The 12,857-nt window shown below is 37.9% G+C and overlaps 1 protein-coding gene across 1 annotated transcript; it reads left to right on the top strand.

Moving 5' to 3' along the window:
- The first annotated feature begins 55 nt into the window (after positions 1–55).
- On the top strand, positions 56–11,206 carry nt5m (5',3'-nucleotidase, mitochondrial). The gene is made up of 5 exons (XM_088323480.1): positions 56–706; positions 4,165–4,265; positions 6,862–6,922; positions 7,001–7,115; positions 10,100–11,206. Exons 1-5 carry the CDS (start codon positions 443–445, stop codon positions 10,237–10,239), a joined length of 681 nt encoding a protein of 226 aa, XP_088179606.1. The 5' UTR covers positions 56–442; the 3' UTR covers positions 10,240–11,206.
- Positions 11,207–12,857: the final 1,651 nt, after the last annotated feature.

The raw sequence follows: 12,857 nt of genomic DNA, 5'->3' as shown, positions 1-12,857 counted from the left end.
GAGTCTGTTCATAAAGCCGTTCGTCGGCGAATGACACATCACTAGTACAGTTTGTTCAAGTTCAGTGTTTACCGTACCTATGGAACCCTAATGGTGCAAGTATCCTGCGTTCTCCTCTATAGCGGCCACCCCAGTCAGCAAATTTCTCCCGTGTTGTCATCTCGCTAGGTTATGGGAAGCCACGGGACGTTAGCAAGCGACCCGAAGCCAGCGCATATCAGGAGTGTCACGTTTGGCTTATCCGTTGCCGACTTAGCATCAAAGCTAACGTCAAGATAGCATCCGAGCTGTGCAGATAACAGGCACAATGCGGACGCAAAACGTCAACAGGAGACGAACGCAAACCGTGCAGCGTGCATGAAAAAAACGATCGTGCATGCGGACTTTGCACCACGAGCTACCCGAGGAAAGTTAATTGGTGCCGCCCAATTGGCCCACTACGATGTTGTTCTTAACCACAAGTCGTCTCCTGGGAAGAATGCTTCCGAAGTTATCGCAAAGGAGCTGCGTGAGCATGATGCACAGCAGCGGTTCTGATAAAAGACTGCGGGTGCTGGTCGACATGGATGGCGTACTGGCTGACTTTGAAGGAGGGTTCTTGAAGAAGTACCGGGCCAGATACCCGGACGAACCCTACGTCGCCCTGGAGGATAGGAGAGGGTTTTGGGTGTCCAAGCAGTACGGAAGACTTCGGAGCGACCTTTCTGTAAGTGAAGTTACTTCTAACTGTCAAGTGCACAGGGTTGGGTAGGGTTACTTTAACTTGATTACTTTCAATTACTTTTGGATTACTCCAATACCAAATATGCTAATAAAAGACAAAATAAACTAAATATGAATAAAATGACTAAATTTTGTGCAGGCTTGGGGAATAACGGAACACATGGAACGGCAAAAATGATGTTGGCAAGGTGTTTGGATTTATTTTCATTTTGTTTCTGTCGCATTTCATGTTAGTTTTGCCGGAGATCAAAGAGATCAACGCCAGGAGAGAAAGCTTACCACGTGTTGTGAGTCATAACTTTATTCATATTTAATTTATTTTGTCTTTTATTAGAATATTTGGTATTGGAGTCATCCAAAAGTAATTGAAAGTAATCAAGTTAAAGTAACCCTACCCAACCCTGCAAGTGCATCATTTGATTCTTTGCATGGAAAGACGAAACATTTGTTCTTCGTTATGTTTACACAAGTTTTTAAGCACTGGCTTCCTTGTTTATATAGGCAACTTTTCACAGTATGTGGGTCATGTGACTTTCAAAGTGGCATCCATTAAAGCGACAATGGAAAAAAAACATGCAAATACAGTAGACTTCCAGGTGGAGTTAAGATCGGGCCTAAAGAAATCCAACCTGACCAGGGCTTCGGGTATTAAAGCCCTACCGAGCTTGTTTCAGGGACCAAGCCCTAAGCAAACCAAAAGGAGTCAGTATCTGGAGGACTTCTCTCCTGCTGCCTTTTTTTCCCTTATTTTTGAATTGTCCACCCGTCATTGTTCTTTGTGTATTTTTCTTTGTGGAAGATCCGTGCAATGGATTCTGTCCCCCTGTTGCACTGCCTAGTGCACAAACATGCCAAGCGTGTGGACAAGTGTGCGGACGCAGGGTTTTGGGCACAAGAGGGGATGGAATCTATCGTGTGAATTCTACCCAAAGAAAACAAACAAAGGAGAATAATTTATAAAAGTCATCAAGAAAGATGCTTGGCCCAAACCCAAACGTAATGATTGACATTTTAGGCTCCACCCCAACAAGATCTTACCACTACCCCAAGAATATTACTTTAATCCATTCTGAGGTGGGGATTGCTAAGTTAAATTGCTGAAACATATAATACAATAACAGAGTATATAGGTCACAAACTTCATTAACCAGGGGCCCATCAGGGGGTATCTTTAACTATGAAATATTAAAAACTTATATGAAACCAACCAATCAGTAATGAATGAATTCATAATCAGGGCTGCCCGTTAAGGGACCGTGTGTATTATTCAGTGCCTCATAGTGGTAGCAAACATGTTAATTTAAGTAATTAACAAAAGTACATGATCTGTCACTCTTGGGTTGAGAAATTTCCATTTTTTTAAAGACAGTAGTTTGATCACCATTGTGCCGCTTTACGTACCCTAAAAACAAAAATCCTGGCGAAAGGCTTTAGCAAAAAATATAGAAGAAAAATGGTGCTTGATGGTCACTTTGAGTCTCCGTACTTTTCTTTCTTACTTGTGCTTTTTAGCGCTCGTTATTGGTTGCACCAAAGAACATTAGAACATCCAGTGGTCAAATAATGCACACTGTCCCTTTAACTTATTAAGGTGGGGGCCTCAAACTACCATCCTGAGGGCAGCAAATAGTCCCTGGGCTGCAGAGTTTGGGACTCTTGATATATAGTAAGTGTTACCTGCATTTAACATACATGTTTGTGATAAATAACATTATAAACTAATATATTTGTAAAGGAAAAAGTAAATTGTATTCACCTTTGGTGAGACGTGACTTAAGCTGATGTTTGAGAGTAGCGGGTGGATGCACTAAGGGGGAGGAGACGGCAACGGTGGATGAAAAATTAAACTGATATTAAAATTTTCACTTGAGACGATTATCATGTCCTTAAAGGATATCCTTGCTTTAATAGCTTCCTCATGTTTCATAAAACTCCGGATTGTCCGTTGGTTACAGCCTTGCAACTTAGCAAGGTTAGTTTCGTGTGCAAATTTGATATTTCTTGTAAATATCAAGCTTTGTTTCAATGGTTATTATGTTTTAGCTTCCCTCTCTAGCATCAGGTCGTGAGCCCCATACTCAATTAATACAGTGCAAAGAATACAGTGTTGTATAGTCAAAGTCTTGATGAAACAAATAAGATTCTGAACTATATGAAGAAAAGCCATTGTGGGAGGTTATTCAGACAATTGTATTTTTGGATTTTACGACATCCGCTTGTAGCCCAATACGGGGGCTGCCCAAAAAGTCCTGTGACTGTCGCAAGCAGGTGTCACAAAAAAGGATGATAGCTTGAGGCCCCCACCTTAATATGAAAGTTAAAGGGACAGTGTGTATCATTTTTCCCCCTAGATGTGGCTGTATTCCGTCATGCCACGGAAAACGAAAAAACACAGCAGAAGAAGGCAAAATAGGGAGACTTGAAGTGACCGAATTGCACCGTATTAACTTTGAAAAGAAAATAAATAAGAAAAGAAAAAATAAGAAAAGGAAAAATTGACCAAAAAGAGATAAGAGGGAAACAAAATAAAAGAAATAAGACTGAACAAAAAAAGCAAAAGAAAAAATAAGAAAAGAAAAAGGCTAAACATAAAGGGTAAAGAAATGAGAAAAATGAAGAAAAGAAATAAGAAATAGATAAAGAAAACAAGTAAAAGAAAAATTGAAAAAAAGAAAGAAAAAAATAGGCAAAATAAAAAAAGAGTAAAATCACCTTTTATTATCCTTTTTGTCTTTAATTTCTTTTGTCATTCCTTTTTTCTTCATCTACCCATCCATCCATTTTCTGCACCGCTTATCCTCAGTAGGGTCACGGAGGTGCTGGAGTCGGACCTCCACACCGTTAGGCAGCTACCGTGCAACCCACTCTATTCCTTTTTTTTCCCCCATTTTCATTTTTTGCTTTCTTTTCCCATACTTTTTATTTATATTTCAATTTTCCTATTTCTTGTTCTCTATTTTTATTCTTTTTTAAAATATATATATATATTTTTTGTCTTTCTTTGAGAAAGGCTGTGAAAAATTGGAAAGCAAAATGGTGCCTTTTTGCCCACTTTGTATCCGAAGTTTGTAGTCTTCCTTGGATTCATTTTTGGTTGCACTGCACATCGCAGTGACATCTAGTGGACAAATATAAAACACTGTACCCTTAGAAACAACCGAATATTTTTACCAGCATTATTTTGTGGAAAACCGTATTTGGCCCGACCTCACCCAGATCCTAGCTTTAGTGCCCCCCAGCTCAATTGAGTTTGAGACCCCTGTCCACAAGCTTCTATATAATTCCGAGTGCATCGCATGATCATGCATAGAAAACGAGCCATTTAGTTTAAACAAGCGCGATTGAACTTCAAGTTCCCCGAGAAATGGGAGTCACGCGCTGCACTCGATTATCGTTATCTCCCGGTTATAAACTGCCATGCACGTGTCGGCTTATCTCCAGGACAAAGCCATCAGCATCTGGGAGTCCAAAGACTTCTTCATCGAGTTGGAGCCGCTTCCTGGTGGGGTGGAGGCCATCAAGGAGATGACCAAGATGGACAAGTAGGTTCGCCTCAGCATTCTGATAAAGGACTAGCGTGTAAAATGTACTGATCTTCACAGCAGAACCGTTAACAAAACGGAACTTATTTTCTGGAAAGTGCAACTCAGTGTTGTGGTCGGTTGACTGGTCTTACTTACTTACTTATTGCTCCAGCGAAGGTCGGGGGGTCCCGTCCCTGTGCGTTGAGCCGACCAGATGAACCAGGTTTTTCCAATGCTGGCGGTCTTGTGCCAGCTGTTCTGCATCCTCTACGGCAACTCCGTGTTGTTGGAGGTCGCCCGCAACGACGTCGAGCCATCGAGTGCGGGGTTTCCCTCGTGGTCGTCTCCAGCCTGCGGCCTTTGGTTGACTGGTCTAGCAATGTTTACTCCAGAAATATTTAAGGCATGAAAATACTGCGATAGCGTCTTCTTATTGACTGAGAACTAGCTAAAAAGTTGCCTTGTTTTCTTCTTACTTCAAACTACTATTTTCTTCTTGGCTGATAACTAGCACCGTTATATTATTAGCTGAACACTAGCATCTTCTACGCTGAACATTGGTCATTTAGATTAAGATAAAAGTTCATGGTCCCTTTAAGGAAATTCACTTCCACTGACTGTTCCAAGGGAAATCAACAGGTATAACACTAAAATACTACTACAAAAATATGACGGAACTACTACCAAAATACCATTACAGTAATACTATAATACTAAAATACTACTACAGAAATATTATGACAGAAATATTACAAAATACCATTACAGTAATACTATAATACTAAAATACTGCTCCAGAAATATGACGAAAATACGACAAAAATACCACTACAGTAGTACTCATCATCAGCTACACCGCTTATCCTCAGTGAGTCGCGGGGGTGCTGGAGCTCATCCCAGCAATCATCGGGCAGTGGACACCCTGAACTGGTTGCCAGCCAGTCGCAGGGCACACAGGGACAGACAAGTCACTCGCTCATTCACACCTAGGGACAATTTGGACCGGCCAATTCACCTGAAATGCATGTTTTTGGAATGTGGGAGGAAACCGGAGTGCCCGGAGGAAACCCACGCAAGCACGGGGAGAACATACAAACTCCGCACAGGAAGTCTGGAGCTGGATTTGAACCCACGCAGGAGGTTCCCAAGACATGAACTGTGCCGCACATGCGCTAACCACTGCGCCGCCGTGCTGCCTGTAACACTAAAATACTACTACAGAAATATCATGACGGAACTACTACAAAAATACCACTTACAGTAATACCATGATACTAAAATACTACTACAGAAATATGAAGGAAATACTACAAAAGTACTACTACAGTAATACTATAACACTAAAATACTACTACAGAAATATTATGTCAGAAATACTACAAAAATATAACTACAGTAATACCATAACACTAAAATACTACGACAGAAATAAGAGAAAAGTACCACTACAGTAATATTATAATACTAAAATACTCCGACAGAAATATTATGACAGAAATACGAAAACAATACCACTACAGTAATACTATAATACTAAAATACTACTACAAAAATACTACAGAATACCACTACAGTAATATTATAACACTAAAATACTACGACAGAAATATTATGACGGAAATACGACAAAATACCACTACAGTAATACTATAATACTACTGCAGGAATATCATGACGGTAATACTACAAAAATACCACTACAGTAATACTATAATACAAAAATACTACTGCAGAAATATGACGGAACTACTACAAAAATACCACTCCAGTAATAATAAAATACTACTACAGAAATTTGACGGAAATACTACAAAAATACAATTTACAGTAATACCATAATACTAAAAAACTACTACAGAAATATGACGGAAATCCTACAGAAACACTACGATGGAAATAAGATAAAAATATGACTATGTAAATATTTAAAAAATACTTTTACAGAAATTCAACAAAAATATCACTACAGTCATACTACGATACAAAAATACTACGTTTATATGATAGTTAATGTATCTTTGATTATTGTTTGAAGCCATACAGTGTATTATAGTATTACTGTAGTGGTATTTTTGTAGTATTAATTAAGTAGTGTTGTAATAATTCTGTAGTAGTGTGTTTGTATTATAGTATTATTGTACTAGTATTGAGACTTCTTGTGATTAAGGGATATACGAATAAATATGAATTTCCACAGCTGAGCCCCCAATGTTTTCCCCCGTTTTCTTCTCTAGCCACTTGACTCCAGGCTACAGCTTGTCACTTTTATAATAATAATAATAATTTCCTTGTATTGTCATTCTGTGTAACAATGTACACAGAACGAAATGTCGATTGCACCTGACCCGTTGTAGCGAGCCGATGCAGCCGTATTGTCATTGTTACAAAATGGGTTGAACATATGGTGACAACGAAATTGGACGTGGCACTCCAGTTTCACATTCAACAGTGAGGATAAATGAAAACAAAGAAGATAAAGGAACAAAGAAGATAAAGGTTATAATTTACACAATATTTATTGCTAGCTGCTCCGTTTTTGTAAACATCGCATCGTCCTTGAGTGTCACTCGCCTTCTGGATTTAAAATCTATGATCTTTTTCCCCTTTTCCACAGCACGGATGTGTTTATTTGCACCAGCCCCATCAAATATTTCAAGCACTGTCCTTATGAAAAGGTACGCTTGCTAGGTGACCGGTTCTTTCTTTCAGCAACACCACATTTCCTCAGTAGTGTGTGCATTTTTTTGGTGCAGTACGCGTGGGTGGAAAAGCATCTGGGGCACGAGTTTCTGGAGCAGGTCATTCTGACCAGGGACAAGACGGTAGTCAGCGGAGACGTCCTTATCGACGACAAACCGGACATTATAGGTACCATTTTAATCAGTTTTTTTTGTCGCGATCAGGGTTGGGTAGGGTTACTTTAACTTGATTACTTTCAATTACTTTTGGATGACTCCAATACCAAATATGCTAATAAAAGACAAAAGAAACTAAATATGAATACAATGATGACTCACAACACGTGGTAAGCTTTCTCTCCTGGCTTTGATCTCTGGCGAAACTAACATAAAATGCGACAGAAACAAAATGAAAATAAATCCAAACAGCTTGCCAACATCATTTTTGCCCTTCCATGTATTCCGTTACTCCCCAAGCCTGCACAAAATTTAGTAATCTTATTCATATTTAGTTTCTTTTGTCTTTTATTAGCATATTTGGTATTGGAGTCATCCAAAAGTAATTGAAAGTAATCAAGTTAAAGTAACCTTACCCAACCCTGGTCGCGATGGTGCAGAACAGAACTCTAAAGATATATTTTGGGAGGGAGAGATTTTTCTAAACTGTAGAACAGCGCCATTTTAAGAAAGGAACGGCGTATTTATGACTTATTAATCAAATAAATGTATATGTATATGCAGAGGTGGGTAGTGACGGAGTATATTTACTCAGTTACATTTGCTTGAGTAAGTTTTGGGAAATTTTGTACTTCTAGGAGTATTTTGAAATCCCTATACTTGTACTTGAGTAAATTTGTACTTTTACTCCGCTACATTAGGAATCATTGAAGTCGTTACTTAATCCATCCTCTCCACGTTAGTACGCGTCTGTCTGTCTCCGCTAAGGCCCATTTATTATGGTGGAGACCTCCGCCAGGCTCTACCATGTTTAACCAATCAAAAGTAGCAGCCTCGTCACGTGACCGTATTCAAATTCAACTGGGGGGAAATTGTTTGAAACGAATCGAAAATGCCGCTTAGCGATTCCAACTACAAAAACACAAAAGAGGAGGAGGACCCTGGCCTCACATCCAAAACATGTTTCCCTTAAGAAGGGTGCCAAACACTAGCTACAATATGCAAGGACTCCTTTTTTTCGAGTTCAGGGGCTAGCTTGTTGTTCTGCTTGCAGAGCCTGATAAGTATTAGGGCTTTAATTGTGCTACAGTTATCGGATTTATATTATATTTATTCAATTGTTTGTAAAAGCACTTGAATTTACGTTGATTATTTTAATCTACTTTTAAATTAAATGTATTTTTTTGTCGATTGGATTGACTTTGATAATTTGATACGACGTCGCTACTGTTACTCGAGTAATATTCTTCACCAAGTACTGTTTTACTTATACTCAAGTATTTGGATGACTACTTTTTAGTTCTACTTGAGTAATATTATCCTGAAGTAACAGTACTTTTACTTGAGTAAAATCTTTGGCTACTCTACTCATCTCTGTGTATATGTTAAACTTCCAATAAAATATTGGATTCTTGTGTTTTTCACTTGCAATGAATAACTGAAAAAAAAAAAGGGGGGGGGGGGTCTATCAAAACTCGGTAAAAACAAAAATAATGCAACATTTTGTAGTAGGGCTGCATGATATTGCAATGAGACCTCGTGCGTTGCTGTAATCGCAACAAGCTGCGGTTTGAGCCTTACCAAAACCTTAACAAAGCATCCCCAGAAGAGGGTGCTGTTTTCTTAATAAAGCATGGAGAGATGATTAACCCTCGTTTTGCCTTCATTTTAAAGACCATTTTTGTACTTTTTTTATACTGCTTAACTAGAACTTTGGACGAAAACAAACTTTCATTTTCTACTGTTGGGACCAATCTACTAAAAGAATATTCAAAGTTGAAATATAATTCAGAGGGACTTTTTGGGATTTTTAACATTGAAATTGTAATACTGGTCTGATAATTGCACTTAGGTTTTTTTTCCCCAAAATTGTGCAGCCTTACTTTGGTATGTATAATATATATATATATATATAGTGTGTATAAATTAAATCATATTGTGTGCAAGCATGCTAAGTCCATTGCTTACATAATAGTTTGAGAATTGCTTTATGTTAGAATATTTATGTAACAGTTATTGTTTTACAATACTTTCTTTGCATTGTTTTGATTTCTACTTTGTATCAAAAAATGTGTTTTTGTTGAACAAATAGATTTGACCAATTAAGGAACACAAATGCCCCAAATTAAAATTAAAGAGAAAAAAACAATTCAAACGAAAATCAAAAAGTTAAAATTATTTGTACATGAAAATTAAGAAATCTCATAATAATAAAAAAGTGAAAATAAAAAAAGATCCCCCATCAAATAAATCTGCAAATAAAACAATTGGAAATGAAACAATTAGAAAAATAGACATTTACAAGAAAATAAATCAATGTACAAACAAATCATGGAAGTGAAAATAAAAATCAATGAAAAAATCTAATTCAGCCAGTTAAAAAAATAAAAATATTTTATTGTGAAAATAAACCCAATAGAAAACATACGATTAAAAAATTAAGTGTGAAAATTAAAACACCCCCCAAAAATATATAATTCAGTAAATTAAATACCAAAAATAAAACAATTAGAAATATAGATCAATGAATAACATCAAAAAAGAAGACTTAGAAAAAAAAGAAAAAAACCAAAAGGAAATAATAGTAAAGATTGTATTCATACGTTTTTTTTATGTACATAATATATTTTTCATTTCCATGTAATTCTCATGTTGTTTAAAAAATGAAAATATATATTTTTTAAATACGTTTTTAAAATAACATTTTCCCTCTAATATGTGTGATTTCTGGTCCTCCGAAATATTGAAATTTGTTGCACCCCCCTCCACTGTTAATATTAATTTGTGCTCCGACATCTGAAATATGAAAAAAATTCAGGCTTGCGTTATAAAGAAAAATAAACAAGACTGACGGATTTCGTCACGTCTCTTGAATCGCTGCGCGTGGGTGTTTCCGAGCGATTCACTGGCACCTTTTGGGAAACAGCTGCTTTCTCATCTGGGGGTCCTCTATGGCTATTGCTCTGTAACAACTAGCGCTAACCGTTGCCTTTGCAGGCGCCGAAGCCCACCCAACATGGGAGCAGGTCTTGTTCACCGCCTGCCACAACAAGCACATCCCCGCAACGCCCTCCCGGAGATGCTTGTCCTCCTGGTCGGACGACTGGAGAGAGATCTTGGACAGCAAAAGACGCTGATGGACCGATGACGCCTCAGGAAGCACTTGTGATATTTTGTTCGGGGGTCTTTGCTGCTTGAAGCTAAGAGCCACCGCTAGCTGGTTAGTTCCCTAATTCAGAGTCTCAAAATCTGGTTTCCAATTGCAGTCTTACCGGTCTTCTCCCACTAAAGATAGACACTAGCACCGATCGACTCGGCCTATAGCTTTTTTTTCAGGTTGTATCCAGCTCAATCGGTCTTTTGTTGTCGCGAACGTAAGACTCAGCCTTGTTCTTTCATCGTTAATGCTCGCTATTCTATAAATAAGAACAAGGAGACTGTATATTCTTGTTTAACTACTTACTGGATGCCAGAAAGATCGAATTCATAGCTGCAGAGCCTTTCTCTGCGTGATGCTGGAGAAGAAGTCTGTCTTATCTAAGATAGTTCCTAGTCTTATACGGTCTTGGCTGCCAATGTGAGACCCAATGGTCTTAACAGGTTCAAACCGAATAATGTAAGCATGAGTGCTTTTAGATGGTAACACAGACGCTCCCCTACTTACGAACAATTGAGTAAATGGTAGATGCAGAATTTTTTTTTTCAGGATGTCGAAAAATATCTGGACATCGCTGTAAGTTAGATTTTTTTATTGTGTGCACCTTATTCCGACAGTATTGTAGTGCTTCTTTCTGCCACTACAGGCTTGTGGCACTGTGAGAGGTCACCTAGCATCCACCCTGAAGAAGAAATCCCCTAACTAGGAGTTAGTGTGTAAATATTCTATACTGTATCTCCAGTGCGCTAAGAACTTTTTCCATTTGATATGGTTGGTGTAAAGTGTATAAAAGAGGCGAGCCGTTTCATTTGAAATAAATGTGGAATAAGGAAGCTTGATGCGGTTGAGAAAATGGTCGGAACGTTTTTTTTCGGCCACTTTTTAACCACAGAGGAGGATGTCGCCTAACTGTTGAAGCTCATCTTCCAAAAGTAAGTTGAACTTAACTTTATAGAGCATATTATTTTATTAAATATTTATTTTTTACTACAAAAAAATACAGGTTACTAATAGAAGCCTTAAACATACTTATATAAACATACAAAATATAGCACTGAAGCAACTTACGAACAAATTAAACTTACGAACGATCGTCCGGAACCTATCTTGTTCGTAAGTAGGGGACCGTCTGTAAGCCAACTTGTCGGTCAGCTCAAGTCTTATAATATTTTTAGAGGCCCAATCTAACACTCATGTGGACTAACACCAGCTTTCAAATTTATCCTTGTTCCCGCAAGAAAATCTAGAAGTTTCCAAGTTTGTGTATTCTTTCTTGGGGTCTTTGCAGCTCGACGCTAAGAGTGCCCTCTAGAGGAGTGCACGCTAATTATCCTAATTCAGAGTTTAAAATTCTGGTTCTTAAAAACTTTTACTGGACTTTTTAGCTTCTTTACTAGCCACTTAAACCAGCTCTGAGCAACCTGAAGTATTTGCTCTTTTCAGCTGCTCCGGTTGCACTTAGGCTCGAGCGGTTTTTGTTCTCTCTCTCAGATGACGCTGGCTGAACTTCATTCTTGCCCACACAAGAACATTTGGAAGTAGACTTCCAAGTTTGGGATATTTTCTTAGTGTCTTGGCAGCTTTAAGCTAATAGCGCCTTCTAGAGGATTCTGAAAATATTGCAAGTGCTTCACTTGGCTTCAGAAAGGGGCCGAAGTCACCTGCAATGAGGCCTTATGTGTAGGTGCCAAAGCTCATGAAGTGGGCCCAAAATGTCTCAGTCGCCCGCTAGGGGGCACTCCAAGACTGAATCATGTACTGTGATATACAGGTAGAAATGTGAATCCCAATAGGTTTTATTGAAAAGAGTGCTATCACTTTGTTTCTATTCTGATGATTAGGTCTTTTTGTTTTTAAGATATCTTGTGAAATTGAGATTTGTTAAACACATGAATTGAAATCTACCGTAAGCATTTCATTTCGTATCCGTTAAACTTCCTGAAATTTGATCTAGAATTGACAGATGATTTCAAGGATGAACGGAAAAACCACTAGATAGAGAAAAGGGGGAGAAAAAGAAGTACCCCATTAACATACTACCTGCTATTTTTACTGTTCTGGCAGTATGTGCAATACATATAGTTTAAAAAAAATCTTGTAAAGTGGTGTTATTTGATCTTTTCACGGAACAGTGTTTATCAAATAATGCCTACTAGTGGTAAAATATATAAATATATTAAATATTTTTTGAAAATGTACATTTATTTGAGAGATTATGAGACTCATCACGAGAAGTAGCTGACATCAGTGTCAGAAAAATAAGAAAACTGGTGCTTTTTGCGACTGAGTCGCCATAGTTTATATTCTTCCTTGTGCTGTTTAGCACTCGTTTTGGGTTGCATTACACAATACTGCGACATACAGTAGCCAAATAAGACAGTGTTCCTTTAAACATTTCTCCTATTATACATAATGTTTATGCATTAAATTCTCGGTTTTCCCTTGGTTTATAATGTTGCAACTGTAAATTAACAGGAAAGGTAGCATATGAGGATTAAGAGGCTATACATTCCGATCGATTATTGTTAATAGTTTGGCAAATGTTTATTGAAGTGATATGGAATTGACAGTTTGCTCTTTGGTGCTCTACATTTTGGA

The sequence above is a fragment of the Urocampus carinirostris genome, chromosome 19 (assembly GCF_059441175.1).
Source record: "Urocampus carinirostris isolate Australia breed hairy pipefish chromosome 19, RoL_Ucar_1.0, whole genome shotgun sequence".
NCBI lineage: Eukaryota > Metazoa > Chordata > Actinopteri > Syngnathiformes > Syngnathidae > Urocampus > Urocampus carinirostris.
The sequence above is the reverse complement of the archived record's forward strand: the minus strand, read 5'-3'. Positions and strand labels throughout refer to the sequence as shown.